Source organism: Cricetulus griseus, chromosome 7 (assembly GCF_003668045.3).
Source record: "Cricetulus griseus strain 17A/GY chromosome 7, alternate assembly CriGri-PICRH-1.0, whole genome shotgun sequence".
Taxonomy (NCBI): domain Eukaryota; kingdom Metazoa; phylum Chordata; class Mammalia; order Rodentia; family Cricetidae; genus Cricetulus; species Cricetulus griseus.
Window position 1 is genome coordinate 122,662,730 of NC_048600.1, and position 22,201 is coordinate 122,684,930.

The window sequence follows — 22,201 nt, forward strand, 5'->3', positions numbered from 1 at the left end:
TTAGCTTCCTTTGTAGTTCACGTAGAGCTGAGCCACCCCATCCCAGCCAAGGAGGAACTTTCTGTGAACCTGGGGGAGGTAGAGGCAGAATTTTTCTCTCTCCTCTCTCTTCTCTCTCTGTCTCTGTCTCTCTCCCTCTCCCTCTGCGTCTCTCTCCTTCTGTGTCTCTGTCTCTCTCTCATAGCATAAGTACAGTATTTGATACTCTCTGTGATTAGCCACATTGTGAGGAACTAAACCTGAGATGACCATCTAATACCCTGGGGTTAGCTGATGAGCAATGGTGCAGAGAGTAGGATTCTGAAGCCTTATCCTCCCCTAAGTTTTCAGGATTCCTAGGAAAGTCTTATTAGGAGCTGGGTCTGGCTGTGCCTTTTACACTTTCTAATGGCTCAGCCTCCCACCCCCACCCCAGAGCATCCACACAGGGCATGATATGGTAATTTCTTAGACTAGCTGAACACTGTCACCTGCTAGGATGCCTCCACAGTCTTGGACCCCTAGATATTGCTTGTTTTCATGTGAGATCTTGTAGTGAGGGGCCGCAGGCAGTTTTCAATTTTATTTCGTGTCGTTATATTTTGTTGCTTTAACTATTGGGGGGAATAAAGGCGTTTTAATGTGGCTCACTGATTTCTCTTTTTCATGGTGGTTGTCATCCTTTCCCAAGTCCAGCTCTGTGGGAGACAGGGGTATATCCTGGAGGTTTATGTCACTGAGGGATGAAGTACTTATTTTCTGCATTCGAGAACTCACGGGCAGGTCTCGGGGCAATACCAGCCTTCTCATCTCCTACGAGGCAGAAGAGAATCATGGTGAGGAGGAGCTGTCAATGGGATCATCCTGTTGAACCTCCCCAGGTTCAAACCCTGGCTTTGTTCTGGAGCACTAACAGTTGCAGACGAATACCACTCTGTTTTTCTCCACTATGTGGGGAGTAAGTGTGACACTCATTTGGCAGGTGCATGAGAATTAAGTCTTCACACAGTTTACAGTGCTGCACCCAGGAGTTGTCTGAGTGTGAAATGGCACCCAGAGGCTCATGTACTTGAGCACTCAGCCCCCAGTGGTGCTGTCTGGGGAGGTTGTGGAGCCTTGAAGAGGTGGAGCCTTGCTGGAAGAAATGCATCACTGGGGGTCAGCTTGAAGAGTTTATGGCCTCACCTCACTTCCTGTTCTCTCCTCTGCTTCCTGTTTGTGGAAAAATGTCACCAGCCAGCTTCCTGATGCCACCATGCTGCAAATGTCACTGCTATTCATGGACTCTATTTCTCTGGAGCCATAAGCCCATTTTCCTTATGTGCTTTATCACAGCAACAGAAAAGTCACCATGACAACATGACACAATAGGTGGCCACTGTTCCTTCTAGCACATGGGAGATAGTCTCTTCCCATGGAGAAGGCATGTACTTCTAGGGACTTGTTTTGCAGGAAGACTGTGTGTGTAGGGAGACACCCTAGCCCCGCCCAATAGTCCTGGGACAGGTACCAGGTGGACCCCGGACTCGCCCGTAAGGGCGTGGTGAAGGAAAGCCGGGGTGACGTAAGGGAGCTTCTTAAGGGGCTGCACGTGGGGACGCTGGCCCTTTTGTTCTGGCCGCGCTTGCTGGGTTCTATAACTTAGCTCTGGCCTGTGTTTTGCCCTGGTGTCTTCTTGAATAAAGAGACTCAAATCGCTACGTGTGTGTATGTGTGTGTGTGCGTGTGCGTGTGTGTGTGTGTGTGTGTGTGTGTGTGTGTGTGTGTGTGTAGTAGAAAGCAGTGCTAATATGGATGACTCTTAGCTCCTTTTGAGTAATTTAGTTTATGCCTATTCTCATTAACCACTTATCACAACTGCATCTGCAGCATTATTTTGTTCATGGCAGTGTTTTCCCTGGAAGCATACAAGCTCTACAGAGTTGGGGTTTGGATTTCTATTCCTGGGTTTGGGTCCGGCACAAGCACATTGTCTGAAGAATATTGGCCAGTGGACTTAAGAGGAATCGTGCTAGTTTCTAGAAAGTTTGGAGAATAATAAATCGTTTTCACATGGGAGTCACTGATGGTTAGTGTGACAAACCATCTGGTTTGCTCTAGTTCCAAGGAGCTGCAATATTTGCTTTGAGAACAGGGACCTAGGGGTTTCCTGAGGCTCAGGGATTCACATGATAAAAGTTGGAAACTGTGGGGACAAGTGTGAATGCAAGTCTTGGGAAAACCAGAATAAGTTGGTCAGTTCATCCTTCCTATCTTCCCCTAACCTCTCTGGCAGATCATTGTCCTCACACAATGCAAGAGACCATGTATAGTGGCAGGTGGGAGGTTGATTTTCAGCTCTTTACACCCTCCAGTTCTGTGAGCTGGCAGCGAGCTAAAGTGGAAGGAGTGAATTTTTCTGTAGATTGAGTGAGGAGAATAGGCACCTGCCATTCTAAGATTCTGAGTTTTAGTCTTTTGTTACTCAGCATCACTTGGGCCAGAACTGACTAATACACTCCTGAAAAGGACAAAGAATTGAGGTTTGACACTGGTGCCCCCCCCAGACTTAATTTGAAACTCACCATGGTAGAAACTCACCGTGGTGGCCAGAGCCTGGAAAGGAGAGAAGATCTGCCCAAACTGATAGCACTTGTGTGTGCTAATGTCACCAAAGCGGTTACGGCGCTCCCTCCAGCCTGCCAGTCTCCTCTCTGCCTTCATGTCCATAAGGTGTCGGAAAGGGCCCTGCTGGGGCAGGGAGGCCATACGTGCCTGCAAAGGACCAGTTACGGTGGCCACACCGTAAGACAAACTGTATTATATAGCAGGCAGCTCTCATCAGACCTCTCATTGATGAGATGAAATTTCATTGACTTTTGCCTTCTGCTATCTTGAGAGACAGAAGAAAGAGCCATACCCTCCACTTTCTGCCAGGAATCTAGCACCACTCATGGAGAGCCAGAGCACTGACTTAGTTCAAGCCGGAACAATGCCAGTTCACTATGGGATTCAGCTCCTTACTCAGCTCCATGGGGACATCAATCAAGGTGGTTTCCCCCTCCCCACCCCGCCCCCAAAGCCTTGATGAGGCATAATTTAGATGCAAAGGGATACATAGGACTCTTCTCATTTAGTGCAAGCTGTGCGAGCATGAAGTATGCAAGCGTGAGGTTCCGAGTTTGGATTCTCAGTACTCACATACAAAGCCAGTTACAGCAACGCATATGGTGTTGGGGATGCAGAGACAGGAGAATTCCTGGAGCTCAACTGACCAGTCAGTCAGTCTAGCTCAGTGAGCAAGCTCCAATTTCAGGGAGGGACCCTGTCTCAAAAAAAAAAAAAATCTTGGAAAGAATGATTGGGGAAGACACTCAAATGTTGGCTTCTGGCTTCCACATGTTTGTACACACACACACACACACACACACACACACACACACACGAACACATACATGAACACACACACACACGCACACATGGACACACACACAGACAGACAGACAGACAGACAGACAGACAGACATACACACACCCCACAGGTCATGTCCAGAGTGTTCAGGGGGTGGAAACCAGCCTTCTCAGATGCAAGATTTGGTGGGCCATGTGATTCTGACTCTCATCTTGCCTCTGTAAGAAAGTGGGGTTGTGGCCTGAATAAAAAGAGAGGAATCAAAGAAGCGTTGTTGTTTTGCGCTCTTGCCACCATGCTTTCCTCTCCTGGTAGATACTTGAACTGCGACCCAAAATAAGCCTGCCTTGCACAAGTTGCTTACATCGGGTATTTTGTGGTGGTCACTAGAGAAATAACTAATATGTGTGGCTTCCCTTGTTTCTGAACATATCACCCTCATCTCATTTCTCTCTGCTTGTCTGGCTCCTTTGGACTGTCAACAGGTCCCAGATTCTTCCTGGACAACACCAGTTTCTTTTGTGCAGTGAGTACCCCTCTTGATCTGCCCAGGTGTGGCCAGTGGGAGAGTGTCCTTGACTCCACACCAGGGGACTTTTCCCAGGACTTCTTGGCTTCCTTGTTAGTGGAGGACTCCCAGCAATTACTATATCCATGTCTTGATTTCTTTGTTTCCACAGAGCCAGGAATATGGCCAGTAACCGAGATTGGTGGCTGATGGCTCTGGGCAGCTGATAGCTGAGTGTCCCTGCTCCTTCTAACTTGGCATCTGGCAGGGTGAGAGTGTTCTGGGGAGAGGGAGGCTGGACTCTCACCACAGGGACTCGGTCCAGTGAGGAATTTAAACCACATCCTGTCTCCCACATAGCAGGAAATAAGACAATGTTTTGTTTCTTTCAGCACTGACCAGAAAGACACCAGATAGGGAATGAGACAGCCATTCTGGAAGTGGGATAGAGGAGCTGACAGACATCAGAGGCCAGGAGTCAAGCCTCTGCTTTCCCAGATAGGGAAACTGAGGCTCAGCAAAGTGAAAGATGGGATTTCCTCAGTCTTGTCGCCTTCTGGGGCATCAGATTTAAGTGTCTATATATAGCTTTAGGGCAGCGACACTTTCAAAGGAAGGTCCTTTTCAGGTCACCATGGAGCGTCACAGCTTGTTGGTGATGGACCTCAGACGGAACCAGGCAACCTCATCTTCTCTGATCAGAGTTGACCTCATGTCAACTCTTGCTGCAGTGACCAATGAGTGAGTCTTCCATCTCTCACTACCACCAGCTCTGCTCTTCACCCCAGTTTACTGTGAGGACTTGCTTCCTCATCACCACCATTCACCATCACCCTGTTTTCATTACAGGACCTAAGTTTACATCTTTTCTGCTTGCCTCCTACTCATCCCCAACTTCCAACATTCTCTTGCCTTCTCCCTCACTCCCATTTATCTTCTAAGACTCCGATTTTGGCTCCCAATAACTTATCCCTTCCTCAGGAGACTGTTCCAAACTCTTAACAGAACTAGCTTCCCTCAGGACTCCCAAGTATCCTCTCAAAGGGTCTCTGTCCCTCTGTGACTTGCTGCTAATGTCTCTCTATTTGAACCTGTCCCAATTAGACCCTAAAGTTCTTGTGATCAGCATCCGTGTTTTATCCACCTATATGGATTCCACACTGGCAGGACGTTCCCCAAGACATTTGTCTCCCAAGTGAGGAATTGGATTTGGATTTCCTGGGTATCTATATGTATCAGGGATTACAGATGCAGAATAACTCTGAAGTGTTGGAGAAACACATTTCTCACAAAATGAAATGAACCTATTATCTTTGGGAAAATCAGTTAACCCATTAGTGGTAGCAAAGACAAAAAGGCCTCCAGGGTATCAAGAGGCAAAGACCAGACCCATAACACCTTATGCAGCAGACACACATACAGCAGAAACTCAGGACAATGAGGCAGAACAGAGGTGTCCAGGGGTGGAAATGCCACCAGGAACCTCAGAGAACTGAATATGGGATAGTTTCTTCTTTTGAAAGATTCCCCAGACAAGGTCTCGAAATACCATTTCCACACCGATAGGGGTCCGTTTCTCTGTAATCTGATGGAGCCAGTGGCAGGCTGGTGACAGGGTCAAGGTGGGGATTCTGGTGAGGCAAAGCCACTTTCTCCTATCCCTCTGGTCCACCCACCCCACCCAGCCACTGCACCTCGTTTTCTCAGCTCACCCTTCTGTGGGGGATACATCTTCTCGGTCTGCAACAGGTTAGGAGAAGAAAGAGGACTCACATTGTGTATCCGGAAGCTCTTTGCTGTTCGAGGAGACAATTCGCAGTCTCGCCCCGCAGCCTTGCTATCACTCAGACCGGAGGAAATGAGAGGTGGATTCACAGGTCCCAGAGGGGTCGGCAGCTTCAAATCTGTTTCAGACAAGCAAGAAGAGAAAGGCTGTATTCGATCCGGTGCTTGGTTCTTTCCTAGCATGAACGGGGTTTATTCTGTGGTGTGTGACCACAAGGCATGACAGGGGACGACAGTACAACCTCTGCCAAGAGCCACTTGGCACTACTGTGAGGGGTTTTCTTGATCAGAGTATTTCAAGCAGGAAGGTTGACCCTAAATGTGGGTGACACCCTCTGGTGGCAGTCCAGATGGACATGGCAGAAGGAAACTGCTTTCTACCTACTTGCTTGTACTCTCTTGGGCAAGTTCATCTAGACCATTGTGGGGGCATTCCTTCTCCAATATCAGAACCTATTTTGGGGGGATTCTGATGCAGACTGAAGACCAGCAGCTCTCCAGGCCTTCAGTGCCCTGGACTGCTGAGACATTCAGCCTCATGGACTGAACAACTACTGTATTCTTGGTATCTCGACTGTGAGACAGCCATTGTTGGACTAAAAGGACTGTGTCCTTTAGCCATAAATCACACACACACACACACACACACACACACACACACACACACACATATATATATATATATATATATATATATAATATATATATATATATATAATCAGCTAATAGATAGAGGGACTCCAGCTAATAAATGGTGGGTGCCGTGTAATTCCTAGGTGATACTAAGAGTGTGATGAGGATTGTGGGCAATTCCCTTGGCCCAGGGCATCATCAAGAAGCCCTTCTGTTGAAGCTGTTTGAGTGGATCCTCAATGTGGGCATTTAACCGAGTAGAAAGTATCATTGGCCCCAGCATGACTGTCTAATCAGGCCCATTAAGGAGCCAGTTGTGCCAACCCTTCATTTTGTTGCACGGATGCAGAATTCTCCCATCTTATCGCAGAGGCTGGCAAACTTTCTCCTCTAAGGACAGATGGTAAACACTTTAGGATTTGTTGACCATGTAGTTTTTTGTCCCAACTATACCATGTGGCCATTGAGCGTAGGTGTGGCTTTGGTCGGGGCTGGGGAGGTAGCTCATTCAGTAAAGTGCATGTCGTGCACTTGTGAGGACCCAAGTTTGACCCCCAGAACCTGCATTAAAAAAGCCAGGTCTGGTGGTGGCACACAGCTGTGATGCCAGGACTCTGGAGGCAGAGATGGGATGATCCCTAGGGCTTGCTGGCCAATTAGGCTAGGTGTGTGGGTAAGCTCTAGGTTCAGTGAGAGACTATCAGAAAATAAGGTTGAGTGAGTGAGGAAGATGCCTGATGCCAACATGAATTCATGTGTGTGTGTGTGTGTGCACGCACACACAAACAAACATAATTGTGTTTCAATAAAACTATTCTTGTAGATGCTAAAATTTCATATTAAAATAAGTGTGTGTGTGTGTGTGTGTGTGTGTGTGTGTGTGTGTGCGCGCGCGCTATCATCAACCTTGACCATCATCCTTCAGCTGTTATCCATCAATTCAGTGAGGCTGACTGGCCAGCAACCTCCAGGAATCTACAGGTCTCTGTCTCTACAGTGCTGGGATTCCAGCTGCCTGCTGCTGCACCTGGCTTTGTATCTGAGTGCCGAATCTGCACTCCAGTCCTCGTATTTTCAAAGCAAACCCTTACCTCCTGAGCCACCTCTCTAGCCCCAAGACTTCTTTATATTAAAAACATAATAAAGGATCCTAAATCCTAGAGAGAACAATTTCATTGTTATATCCCTCAGCCACCCCTTCTCGTACTGGCCAGTTTGGGATTCATGAGTTTCCTAGGTGTGTTCACCACCCAAGGATTCGGGAGAGGGCTATTTATTCGTGAGCACCAGCGAGTAAATCAGGGTGTCACATCCCTTAGGTTTTCTCTTGAGGTTCCCCCTAAGGGCAAGTCCTGCTCTTAGCAATTGTCCATGCATTTCCTTTCCCTCCATGGAAGGAACTGCTGTTGTGAAGAGTCTGGGCTGCTGTGTGCTCCCTCAGCCAGGGGTGCTGTGTGCTATGTCCTTCCTTAACACCTCCTGCAGGATGAGTGGAAGCCTTGAATTTCTCAAAGGATTCAAACAGAGAAAGAAGTGAACTTCACCCAACAGTTCCCTTTAGAAACCCAAATTAGATGTAAAAACATGACTCAGAATCATACTTTCTGAGTCCTCCCAAGCATTTAACTTTGAGGCCGAGGTCAGTTCTAGTATGATAGAAGCATTCTTTTTTTTTTTTTTCCTTTTTCCTTGAGTCTGTGTTACTGAGTGTGCACATGTGTGGGGGTGAATGTGGTGGGTGTTGTTTCTCAGGCACCATCCACCTTTGTGTTTAGACAGGATCTCTCATTGGCCTGGAACTTGCCTGTTAGGCTAGAGTGTCTGGCTTATGAACTTCAGAAACCCATCTTTCTTCTTTTATCTAGTGTTGGGATTTCAGGTGTGCTGCCATGCTTGATTTATTACACAGGTGCTAGGGATCGAACTCGGGTCCTCATGCTTGCACTTTTCTGACAGCCATCTCTCCAGCTCTGAGCACTTATTGGTGGAGTAAGGTGATGGTGGGCTACCATGGTTTAGTGGGGTGTCTGGTATGTAACCCATTTGGAGAACATGTGCACGGGAAGAGGACTGTGACAATGGTTGTCTGAGCAGAGACTGCTTTTCTTCCAGCTGTTCTGTCCCCTGGGATGACTCCCAGGACTTTGTAGAAGTGTGTGATATGAAGAGATGGGCTTGCCCTTCAGACCTCAGGCACCAGAGGACACATGCTTTCCATCTCAAACGGCTTCCACTAGCCCAGCATTATCTTAAAAGTGGAGTCCAGCTTCTTGGAGCTTAGCCTCAGCCTCCTCAGCCACTAAGTGTCTGCTTTTTCAGCTAGCACAGCTGGACTCAGGGAGAATCCATTGAGCAGGGAACAGGGTCAGCCACACCCAGATCAGAATGCACTCTTGAGCAAAGAGGTGGGGGCCCTGGGGATGAGAGGAGGCACAGGGAGGCGGACAAGACAGCGGACTGCATGTTGTCCTGGAGTTTAGTGAGATAACTAGGACACTTGGGTAATTTTAAATTCCATCTTTAGTCAGGGGAGGGAAAAATGCAGGGGACCATTCTCTGGAAGGGATTAAGCCCTGGAGATAGCACATACTCACAGAAAACTGGAAAAAATAAAAAAATATGTGTTTATATGTGTTTATAACCTCAAAATTAATCCCATGCCCTTGATGCTGAAAATATTTCTCTTTGGGCGCAGAAAAGGGCATCTTTCTACTTAACTCTGAGCCTTTTAAAGTAAAAATAACCTTCTACTGAATTATTCTTTTTCCTCTTAAGAGAAAAGAAACACTGCTGGATACTGAACTTGGATCCCCATGCATATTTGGCAAGTACTCTACCACTGAACTGCAGCCAGACCTCTTGTTTTCTTCCTTCCTTCCTTCCTTCCTTCCTTCCTTCCTTCCTTCCTTCCTTCCTTCCTTCCTTCCTTTGAGAAAGGGCCTCACTATATAACACAGGCTACATAAATGTACATTAACTTTCCTCCATGAGCCACCATGTCTGTGTCTGTGGAGGCCAGAGGACAGCCCTAGATGCCATCTTTAGCTCTCCATCACCTTTGAGACAGGGTTTCTCGTTTGCTTGAAGCCCACCCATTAGGCCAGGCTGGCTGGTCAGCAAGCTTTAGGGACCCTCCTGTCTGGACCTCCCGAGTGCTGCGAGTCCAAGTGTGCACCACCACTCATAGCACTTCCTGTAGCTTTATGTGGGTTCCCGGGGACTGAACTCAGGTTTTCATCTCCTCAAGGCAAGCCCTTCATGGACCGAACCATCTCTACAACGGTTTTAAAGGAGATTTTAGTGTTCAAGACAGGGGCAATTGATGGGGGAGGTCCTTCCGTGTATATGATTGTCTTATTGGTTGATAAATAAAGTACTGTTGACCAATAGGAAAGCAAGATAGGTGGGACTAGGAGTCAAGGAGGATTCTGGGAAATGTAGGAGAAAGCACAGAGTCACCATGTGAGCCCAGAAGACAGGATGCTTCTGCTGGCACCTGATAAGTCTTATAAAATATATAGATTTATGATAATGAGGACTGAGCTAGAAGATGAGAAATCCTAGTCATTGGCCAAGCAGCATTTGTACCTAATATAAGTCTCTGTGTTACTTGGGACCATAATGTGGCGGCAGGCGAACTTGGGCAGCAGGGCTCTGGCGGCTTGGCGGAAAGACTTATTGTTACTGGCAATGAACTCCCACTGGCTAGAGTAGCAACTCTCAGTCCTAGAAGTGTGATGGAGCCTCCCAAGGAGCTTTCAATGAGTCCAGTGGGAAGGTGCATCCGTGCTCGTTGCTTCTGAACTTGCTGAGCGGGGGCTTTGGATGGACAAGCTTCCCAGGATTTCTACCGGGGCAGCAGGGGCTCATACACCACCAGGTTAGAACCTATTTGTCAGCACAGACTCCAGCAGTCAAATGGCTGCCCCTGATTGCAAGCTAAAAGCCAAACCAGGGGATTTTGAGGGTGGAAATAATAACCCTACGGATAACAGAATTCAACTGTTGTCAGCACTTCCTATTTCTGACAGTGGCTCCCATATGCCAAGAAAACATTGTTTTTTTATATCAAAAAGCCATTTGGTTATATTAAAGCTTTAATGCTTCTTGCCAACGTTGGCATCACGGGAAAGCTGTTAATGCTAGAGGAACAGTGTTTCAATTTAATGTTGTTATTGTTAGTTTCACTGCTGCTTCATGTAACCCAGGCTGGGCTCAAACTTTCTGTGTAACCAAGGTTGGCCTTGAACATCCAATCCTTCCCAGTTCTGAATGGCATGCAGACATTGACATGCCTGGCTTGTGATTTCCTTTAAAACAAGGTTTAAGTTAATATTGTTTGAACTCCCCAGTTCCTTGCATGGGGCCTACCATGTAGCAGTATTCAGAATGACCATATGGGAAGGATCCTGAATCTTCATTGTATAGGGTATGACAGGCAGAATACAAAGATGCCTAAGATTCTAACACCCTATGGTACATGTCCTAGACGACCTCTGTCCTTGGATGTGACCTGAGCTGGTGAATATGATGAGCCAACATTCCCATGGCTATGGTACTACTTGGAAAAGAGGAAGGAATTTTGTCGTTAAAGACCCTAATCAGTTGTCGCTAAAGTGATCAGGGAGGAGCTTATGGGGCAGGGAAATGGCTCACTGCCTAAGAATTACTTCTCCAGAGGACACACATTTGTTTCCTACAACCCAAGGGGTAGCTAAGAACCATCTGCAACTCCAATTCCAGGAGATCTGATCCTGGTTCCAAAAGACACCACACACATATGATTGTTACCCATGCCTACAAGCAGATAAAACACTCATACCCAGAAAATAAAAACAAACAAACAAACAGGCCTGGCCTAATTCCCTGAGTCCCCAGAAATGGTCTTGGGTTCAAAGCCTTCAAGAGACAAGCCACTGTGAGTTCTAAGTCTGCAAGGAAATGGGTTTTGCCAAGAATCAAGAGTCACAAAGAGATGCCAAAGGCAAGAGTGAGCTAAGTTTTGCTGAGCTTCCTGCCCATAAAACTGACATAATTAGCAGATGTTTCAATCCACCAAATGTGTGACCATTTACTTTGTGGCAAGAGGACTCCTCTACAGTGGTGGAGAGGTAATAACAGAGAGAAGTTAAAGGACTTGACCAGGGATTCACATTGGAAACCGATGGAGCTGGCAGTCAAGCCTCTACATTTGCTACAGTGTGCTGTTGGCTACTGTTCCACCACTAGTTTGCAGAAAAAGGCTCATTGTCACCAATCCTCTTATTTCTGGAAAATATAAACTGGGACAAACCACGTGTGATTCTAAATCCTGCTGCTTTGTTAAATGAGGTGGAATCAGAGCAAAGAGCTGATAGCAAGCACAACACAGATCTACACACATCACGCACAATGCTCTCATACACACACTTACATAGTCACCTATGTCACACACACCAAACACACACACATCCACATACTCATACACTCACACACATCACACACATCACATAACAACAACAACAACAACAACAACAAACAACATGAGTGGGGGTAACAAAAGGGTATCATTTAATACCTGTGCTCTATTTGCAGGATGTTGGCTGTGCCAGGAGATGGAAGGCTGTGTTTGTGAGTAGATGTGTTTCAATGTTTGATTCTAAATGCTGCTTCATTCAAAGCCGTGGGTGTCCCATACAGTGGACACTATGGGTCCTTGGAAGCAGAGAGATGCTGTGTCCTAGCTGCCTGTTCCGTGAACTTGGGAAAGTCTCTTGTCTTGTTGGGATTTTGTTTGTGAGTGAATCAGGAGTAATACTGCTTGGTCGGCCCTGACTCTACCAGCTGACCCCCTATTATTATTTATCTCCACTCTGCCATAAAGCAAGTGTTCTACATTTCATGGCTTCGCAGCTGTCATGACCCTGTGACATACACAATTCTGTCCAGACAGCAGGAAATGTCTGGTGTGGGGAGAGGGTCTTGGGAAGTTATCATTTTCTAGTACACTATGATGGTCCTGTTTTGTTTTCCAGGGTCCATCTGTCCTTTTCTTGCCTGGCATGTGTATGTGACGTACCTTGTGGATGTGACACTAAGATGGCTGTGGAAAATCTGGGTGTCTGATGGCAACATGGCAGTGCCTGACAGCCTTGTATGCATTCTTCCAGATATCTTGTCAAAGTTGGGAATATGTTTTGCTCTTTCTGTTTGTGACAGATTTTGTTTGTTTGTTTTGTTTTTCAAGACAGGGTTTCTTTGTGGCTTTGGAGGCTGTCCTGGAACTCGATTTGTAGACCAGGCTGGTCTTGAACTCACAGAGATCCACCTGCCTCTGCCTCTGCCTCCCAAGTGCTGGGATTAAAGAAGTGAGCCACCAACGCCCAGCTGTGACAAGTTATTTTAAAAGAATTTTAGAAATGATAAACTGCATTTAATAATTCAGCATCATTATGATAGTTGAATGAGCCCCCTCTAGAGCTGTAACGGATGTAAGAAAGAGACAAGCCCCTTTTTTTCTCAGTATGGACTCTCAATACAGTGTGGGATGGAGTGTGAGTGTGGCCCAAACGGAAGTTAACCGAGTAATAAGCCTAACAAATATGGCTTTGTCAAAACCACAACAAACCCAAGAATGCATTGCTTTTTGTGGTCAAACACTGAAATCTAAAATAATATAGAGTTTAGACATTAACAGCCTGTCTATCAGCAAAACTATGTCTAAATCAAGAGACACTGGAGCTGGAACATGGAGGTGGTGGGTTATTGTCTGCCATTCCAGCCACAGCAGAGTCTATGAATTCAACTCCAGGGTTGGACAGACAGAGGCGTCTCATGCCACCAATGTGGCTCATTGGTGGAGTATGGCAAAGATGGTTGAGGAGAATCAAACTTCATCTGTTATTTAGGGCCATCATACGGTGAGGAGGGGACAACTGTCTTTAAGAAGGATGGACCCAGTTGGTAACATGGAGTTGTAGTAAAATCCCATATATTGTGGGGCATCCTGATTTGGTTCCATACTAATGGCACACGGCACCAATGATGGAAACTTCTGAGAGGTATGTTTGGATTTGCATTTATGGAAAAGACCTTGTCTTAGCATCTTCCCCCAAACAATGTATTAGCTACGTCCCTTGTCACTGTGACAGAACCTAACAACACTTAACGGAAGGACTTATTTTGGCTCACAGTTTTAAGTGTACAATTTACAATAGCAGGGAAGGCATGGTGGAGGTCTTGGCTTTAGGAATGCGTGGCCATAACTCCTCACATCTCAGCCAGGAAATGAGGAGATATTAGTGCCTGAAAAACTCCAGCTTGTACCTCAGAGGACAAGTCCCCAAGATTAGAGGAAAGTTACCCATCCCTACATAGCATGCTTGTGGAGGGTTTTTCACCCTCTCCGAGTTTTGTATCTATCCACTGTCCTTTCTTTTACAATGATCTGCTCCTTCCAGAAAAACAGTCGTCCTCTGCTAAACGACCAAGCCTTAGTGAGCATGTTTGGACAGGATGTGCTATTATTCAATATTGGTCTGAAAGATGAGTTTTCCCCATGTCTGGATGAATTGGAGCAGGCTCTCTTGATTTACAGTCTACAAAGTTTTCCTTGATATCCTCCAGAAGAAACATATTATAAGCAAAGGTTGTGGTTTCAGTTGCATCCAATACACAGCTCTTGATGAAGGAAGACTAAGAACTCTAATTTGCCATTTCTGCCATTTGTCTACGCTTTGATTCCAAAAATTACTGTGAAAACCATGCATTTCTAAGCAAACTCATTTCTTTTTCAAACATGCCTGACTCCTCTCTCCTCTCCTCTCCTCTCTCTCTCTCTCTCTCTCTCTCTCTCTCTCTCTCTCTCTCTCACACACACACACACACACACCAATTCCATATGAAATACTAACATTTCTCTAGGTACCTTACCAGATAAGGAAAGCCAGTCTTGCTTCTGCCCCTCATCAGCCCTAAAGCCAGCAAGGCCGCCGACTCCCACTCCTCCTCCTTCATGCTATGTCAGGTTTGCAAGATGAAGGGAGAGTGAGTTGGCAGATGAAACCTGCCTGGCTCTGGCAAAAGCATCCATTGGAAACTCGCTTTGTAATTTCCTGAGCGTTTAGGGTCAGAAGTGGGAGGCCACCCCCAGCTGGAAGAAAAGTCTAATCACTTTCACGTGGGAGGAAAATAAGAAACACACAGCCTTGAAAGGGACACAGCGACTAGATTCTGAACTCGGGCTCAAGGATAAATGTTCCCCAAACACTGCTTTGGGAGGGAGTGAGTGCCAACTGCCTGAGAAGATGTACTTGGCCCGGATGGGACCACCCGTGGATGGGAAGAATACTCAGATTCCCCCACCCACAGAACTGTTCCCTGAAGAGACAGGGATGTCTAGGAGACAGGATAATACATTCTCTCCTTGTCTTTGACCATTTATTTCTTGGTTTTAGTCTCCAGAATGTTTTCTCTTTTTGGAACAGTGCCTGATGCACAGTGGGTGCTAAGCAAGTATTTGCTGAGTGAAAGGCAGAATGTGGTTTCCATTTGAGACTCTGAAGTTCCTGTCACTCAGTTGATGGCATGATGATGCCTATAGCAAGAGGTGAGAAAGCTAGATGGACCTTGGCCTCCAAACAGTTGGAGAGAAAGATACACTGGGAAGGCAGGAAAGCTGAAGGAGAATCAGTATGGACACATGTGATGTCTGGGAAAGCCGGGGGCTCACCAGAGACCCTAAGGAGGTGACTAACAGGAGGGGAGCCTTGATGATCTCACTTTCTCTGCTTTAAAGCCAAAGCTTTTATCCCAAGGAAAAGGGACTCCCCTCCTTTTCCTTCCACCTTTGTTGAATGCCAGTCATCTCTTTGCTTCCCTCACAGTTCTCCTTGAGGACTGGGAAGTACAGCCAGCTTTGCAAGAGATTCGCTTTCAAAGCTCTACCTTATCAGGTCATGTGGTCAGACCTCTCATGGACTGGAATGTCACTGCAATGAGGATTTTTCAGGGGATCAAAACTGTAAGATTTCAAAAAGTATGCCGTGTCTGCATAAAGTGAACTTTTCTTGGACTCTGTGTGACTGGGGCGCCAGAGTTCATTGGGACATTTTGGCAAATGGATTTTGTCGATCTCTTTAGCACTATTAGCTCCATGTTCATGACCAAGGGACCTCTGTCTTTCGAGTTTGTAAATGAGGGTCACAGGCAGCTATTGACCATAAAAACACCTCCTGGTTTGTCCTTCTGTCATTGAGGTCCACTTAGCAGATCCATTATGCATTTTCTAAGAGTTTGATTCCTTTAGAGGAAGACATGATAATGTAAAGATAGCTTGCCTCTCTCAAGCTCTCAGCTCAGGCAATGCGGATAACACTAGGGTAGAAAGTCCTTATCTTTGGTGCTAAAGCAATTCTTTGGGTGGATAACAGGAGGCTGGAAAGGAAGGGACAAAAAGGGGGAGAAAGGAGAATCTGCTAGAACTGGGGTGTAGCTCACTTGGCACTTTAGTAGCTAGAGTGATTGCCTAGGATCCAGAGAACCCCTGTTTGAACCCCATTGTAAACTTCATCTGCTGGTAGACGGCTGTTGCCCCAGCACTCCAGAAGTGGAAACAGGAGCATCTGGAGTTCAAGGTCATCCTCTGTTACATAGTGAGTAAAAGGCCAGTCTGTGATACATGAGACCATGTCTAGAGATACATAGATGAGTAGGTAAATAGAAGCCATTGTCTCAAAAAATAAACAAATACATAAATGAATAAAATCCCACTGCATTAAAAATAGAGTTTGCAAGGGTAGAAAAAGGATGTACTGTGACGTCTCCATTTCAGCTCAGCTACCGTTATTCACATCAGTTACAATGCCATTTCCATGGCTCTGAAGACACCTACTGTTGGCACTAGGCTAGATTTGTTCTTCACTCTTGAAGAGAACTCTCATTGGCTAGTAGCTATTCTCTTTATGGGAATGTTTCTGGGATTCAGATGTGACCCTCACCAGCTTTAGAAGCTCCTCTTAGCATGGAGGAACCCAATCTATACATGCAAAAGCAAAGTAAGGGACAAAAAGTTGTGGACCCCTGGCTAAAGCCAATATATCCCCAAAGCCTAAGTTCCACACACATCTGTCAGGCCCTCTCTCTGAGAATTTGTTTTCATTAAGTAAAATCTTGACCAGCTGTGAACTCTTTGAACTATATTAACAACCAGCCTGGTAAGACATGCTCATTGGTGCTCTGGAACAATCTTTGTACACTGTAAATATGTATCACTCTCCTTGGTTAGTGAAGAACTGACTGGCCTATAGTTGGGTGGGAAGAGATTGGGTGGAAGAGCCAGACTAGGAGGATACTGGGAAGAAGGACTGAGTCTGAGGGGTTGCCAGCCAGACACAGACAGGAAACGGGAGGTGAAGATGAAAGAAAGGTAATGCCACATGACAGAATGTATATTAATATAAGTGGGTTAATTTAAAATGTAAGAGCTAGTTAGTAACAATTCTGAGCTATCAGCAGAGCATTTAAAATTAATAATAAGCCTCTGTGTGGTTTTTTTGGGAGCAGCTGCCATAACACAGAGAAACTCTTACCTACACATTGGTACAATAATGGAGCCAACACTATAAGATCCAAGGCCTGTCCCACAAAAGCCTGACACTGTTACTGGTGTAGTTTCAATCCTATTGACTTTTATGGTACTGAAAGGTGCTACACATGCTACTGAGGAGAAAAGTAACCACCACTCTTACCAAGCTGTGAACCCTAGGAGCTATAATAACTGGTCTGCCAAGACATGCCCACTGATGCAGTAGTGGAATGAACATCACTGGAGTAATCAGTCACTTTATGAATGGATTTAAGTCCCACTCTACAAAATGAAACTCATACCTGGGCACCATTATCAGGCCAAGAATCTGAGTCTATATAGGTAATGGGCCCTAAAAGAGGACATGCTACCATGATTCTACTAAATGGACATATTAAACCAGCTCCCAATGACTTATCACTATACTGCATCTATCAACCTTCATCAGAGAAGGATTTTTTTGGGGGGGGTCAATCTACTAGATGGTGATTAACACAGAGACCCATAACCAGTCAATGGTCACAGTTTGAAGTGCTTACCCTAAATGGGACATCTGTATTACACCCCTCCTCCCAAGGCTCAAGGATCATCATGGAAGAGAGGACAAGAATGTTGTAAGAGTGACAGGCACTGGATGGCTCAGTTGACACAACAAGGCAGTTTCACCCGGGAACTCACAGCAGTTGTGACAGCATTCACAAGAACTGTGCTAGTGCAAAGCAGATAAAACCCCACCACGGAATGGGGAGGAGGGAATGGAGTCCCACCTCTCGCTGGGGAGCTATCAGCAACTGACAGTAGCTGGGAAAGTTAGTTCTCTTTAGGGATGTGGTCCCTGGTAAGCCTGACCATGCTCTGGTGTGTGACCACACACCCAAGAGTATAGAGACTGTACAAATTGGACTCTATGGATTATATTTTTTTAACAAAAGGAGGACACAAATTTGGAAGAGGTAGATCTGGGGAGAGTTAAGGAGAGGAGTGGGGGTGAATATGACAAAGATTTATAGGAAATACACAAAGAATAAAAATATTTTAAAAGATAAATACATTAAAAGAAACCTTCCAATCCCTGTGCTGTTTTTTTTTTTTCAGGTATTTTGTCAGAACAATAAAAAACAAAAAACAAAAACCACGTGATGTGGGAAGTAGAGTTTTTGAACCAAAAGTTTCACCATGATGGTGGTAGCTTAGCAGACTTGCTATTTTAACATATATATATATATATATATATATATATATATATATGTTTAACATAATATATAAAAATAATAATAATATATTAAAACACTACATATATTACATATTAATATACTAATACATAATAAATGTATTAGTCTTGTCTTGAGACTAGCTTTGCCCCTGTCCTGGGCAGAGCCCCCAGCTCCAGAGTCTTGGTTTGTAAACCCCCTATATACCCACGAGAACACCAGGGCTGGGCTGCTCCACCTTTCACATCTTTTCGTAGCTCTATTTTGCTGACAAAAGATCCTTCCTCTGCAGCTCCATCTTCTCCTGCTTCCTTAGTTTTGCTCCCAGCATTCCAGACATCCTCCGTGTCCTGCAGCATCTGACCATACGGTGAGTGGTGGCCTTCTGGAAGGTCTTCATGCTTTTTGTTCTCCTTTTTCCTCTCATGGGGAACCCTAAATGAGGAGAAAAATATGAAGTCCACCATAAAGTGTGTTCAGAATGATCCAATGACCTACAAAGAACTCACCTACTATGTGGCCGAGTGAGGAAGAGATTGAACTGGGAACCCCACCCCACCCCAGTGTCATGAAGAGTGATTTAATGTGGACAGAAAAAAATGGGTAATGTCAGCGGATTCTTGAAGAAGACATTTCTGGGAGAGGGTGAACACACTGTCCTGAGGAGTGGCGATGCCAGCCATTACAACTTTTTAGTTACTTTTCTTATTGCTATGACCAAATACCTGAGGAGAAGCAAGGTTGGGAAGGATGGATTTATTTTGGCTCACAGTTGAGAGGAGACAGTCCATTATAATAGGGAAGCCATGATAGCAGGAATGGGAGGCTGGCAGGTCACATTGCATCAGTCATCAGGAAGCAGGAAATGAACAGGAATCCAGGCAGGAGTATTTAACCTCCCCCGATGAACGGCTTCCTCCATTGAGGCTCCATCTGCTAAAGGTTCCACAATCTTCTCAAACAGCGACCACATGGTGACCAAGCATTTAAACTCATGACTTCTATGGGGAGAATTTTCATGTTGAAATCAGACCAATTTGTTTATCTGGGATGCTCCCCCAAAAGCCCTCGTGCTGAAGATACCTAACTAGAGATATTTCTCTCCCCTTCTCTTTCTGCATCCTGATGAGAAGATGAGAAGATTTATACTTCAGTCCACTCCTCACCATGATGACTATCTCAACTGTGACACATTGACACTCCAACACTCAGGCTCAGAGACGATGGAGCTGACCGACCCCGCACTGAGATCTTCCTCCTTTACGCTGATTTCCTCTGGCATTTTGTCACATCCACAGAAAGCTAGCACATCAATTGTTTCATTTTTGTGGACCGATGATGTTAGCTGTGGACTTTTCTTCCACATTAAATCATCTTGTATCTTTTAGGATCTTCAGCCATGGGGCTTCAGAGTCTCCCAGTCACCCATCATCTCACTCTGCAAGAGTCTCACTGTTCTTCCCGATCCACGTCTGCTCACATCTCTGTCCTTGCTGTAACTCCTTTCATAGTGATGTTTCAGACTCTCAAGCCTTTGTGAATTGGCCCAAGTTTCTCCCTCCATCCTGAATGCAGCAGTTTCCTTTTTCTGCCAACTCTGCCCCTGTCCTCATTCTCCCGGGAATGCCTACTGCTTCCTTTGTATATTGTCCATGACATCACCCATTTCAACATCCAGGTGCAGACCCATCTTTCCTCTGGTTACCAATGGCTTGTGAGTAAATTCACTTTTATAACAGCCAGCCACCAGCATCAGACAGTCAGATCCACTATAGACTATAGTCAGCATGTTAGCTGGAAAAATAGTGACTATCTACTGTTCAGGCACAAGCTCAAGGTTTTTAGGTTTATTTTGGTTGTCATCTAAGTACAAACTTAAAGGGCTTTTCATCAGGCCAAAGGCACCTCTGTCCAATCCATACCTGGCTCTCTGGACAGAAGGAAAATGTACATGCTTATAGCCCAAATCTGTAGTTTTTGCTAGGACTCAAAGTTATAAATATGTTCCTGCTGTTTGAACAGATATTCAGATATCTGCTTTTTCTGCACTGTGGGCTTCAGTAAATAAGTTTTAACCTCTGTTCCTAGTTTAAACATGTCTTAAACAGGTTTCTGATTTTGGCAGACATCTGAGTATCAGTTGCTGACTACAGGCTGTTCTAAGTAGACTTCGAGCCCTGGACTTGCTGTGGATGTGAACAATCCAGCTGATGTGGACACCCCCTGTCTCTGCAACAAAGTCTGACAACAGCCCCTGATGGATTCCCCATTGCCTAAATTGCTTTTTTTGCTTTTGACTAGCATTTCAACCTTCTGGGGTCCCTAACTTCATCCCAAAGTCAGCAGGAAGTAGCTTGGGAAAGAATTAGCCTCCCATTTTCCCTGGTTAAAACGCTAAGTCAGAAGGGACTCCCTTGCATGGGGATGCCAATATCTCTCACTCCCTGATGGGGGCGCCAGAGAAACAGCAATCCATGATTGGAATTTCCAAAAAAGAAAATGGGGGAATGAAGGGACCAGCTCCCCATTTCGGCAGCCATGACAGTAGCATGTGCTCGCTAAGACCTTGTCTTAGTCACTAGAGGTTAGGTGCCTGCCTCGTGACAAGGAACCAATCAGAAGTTAGCTGGTGATGCTATGCTTTATGACCCTGGGTGTACTTTACGAACAAGTGCACAGCAATGACGCACAGAGCATAGCAACCACCCTGGGAGGGCCTATGGGCCATAACAACCAGTTGGCCAATAAACAAAGGCAAGCCCTCCAAGCCTGGAGGGCACACCAATCCTGAGCCTGTGTGTACCCCTAGATACTCCCCTTACATTTCCCTACAAGATCTCTGGGGAGCCCCTAGGAGCTGTCTTTTGTAGCCAACTGCCATGGTGGGAGGACAGAAGACCCAAGCTAACATGGGATTAGCTCGTTAAATTACAATAAAGCCTCATGCAGTTTGCAGCAAAAACAAAAACAAAAACAAAAACAAAAACAAAAAAAAACCAGCCAGCCACACTTTAATGCTCAGTCACATGTCCACTCATTTATGAGATTATCGGTGACATGAGGTCCTAGTTTCTGCCTACTTTGAACACAGTTGTTTCTCTGTCATATAGGCTGTACTTGGCATGAGGTAGACAATCTATATTTGATGGACAGATGGGGGCATCTTGGGTGGGTGAGGGTAGAGAGAAACAAAAACAAGTGATTGAAAATATTAACTACATGGGAGGGAGAACTGAGGTGCACTTGTGTGTGTGTGTGTGTGTGTGTGTGTGTGTGTGTGTGTGTGTGTGTTTGAGAGAGAGAGAGAGAGAGAGACAAAATGAGAGAGAGACAGAGAGAGAGAGAGAACTACTTAGGATTTGGAGTATAATAGGCAATTTCTCTACTGCTCAACTATATTCCCAGCTCCTCTTCCCTCCTTTTTTTTTTAATGAGATACGTATGTGTGCTACCATGTCCATGTCCATTTATGTGGTGTTGGACACTGGACCCAGGGTTTTTTTTTTTTTTTTTTTGTGTGTGTGTGTGTGTGTGTGTGTGTGTGCACTAGGCAAGCATTCTATTAATGGAGCCACATTCCCAATCCTAACTAGTTTTTAAAACTCAATATTTTCACTTTTGAGATGGGGGTCTTGCTAACTTACACAGCCAATTGCACTTGGAATCATCTTCCTTCAGTCTCCCGAGTAGCTGTGACTACATGCCTGTACCACCAGGCCTGACTTGCATTATACCCTTTTGAGCAACCCCAAATCCACATGAGAAAAGTCAAAGAACACATTTCTATCTGAGAAGATTATGTCTGGGATTGGTTAAGGGTGCCCTGGGGTTGAGTCAGAGTATCTTAGCATTGGCTAAAGGTGTCCTGGGTTGGATAGGCTATCCTAGGGTTGGGTCAAGGTGTCCTGGAATTGAATGAACCAGTTTGTCTTGGAATTGGTTAAGGTTGTTAAGGGGTGGAGTCAGGTTAGCCTGAGATTAGTTTAAGGATTTTTAGGATTGAGTCAGGATGTCCGGTAATTTGATCCAAGGTTCAAAAGGCAAGACACAACTTTTCTTTGGCATTTTGAGGTTAGTCCATCTCTAGTAGTACTAAATGATAATATATCTCTTGGATTTAATTTTTCTTT

General features: G+C 45.4%; 1 protein-coding gene across 1 annotated transcript in view; it reads right to left on the reverse strand.

The window, feature by feature from the left end:
- Window positions 1–561: 561 nt before the first annotated feature.
- Window positions 562–22,201, reverse strand: part of LOC100773502 — a 33,578-nt gene continuing 11,938 nt past the window's right edge. Inside the window, 5 exon segments of the mRNA XM_027425804.2 lie at window positions 562–792; window positions 2,560–2,733; window positions 5,591–5,605; window positions 5,607–5,721; window positions 18,291–18,506. Of these exon segments, the coding sequence (XP_027281605.1) occupies window positions 562–792; window positions 2,560–2,733; window positions 5,591–5,605; window positions 5,607–5,721; window positions 18,291–18,506 (751 nt within the window).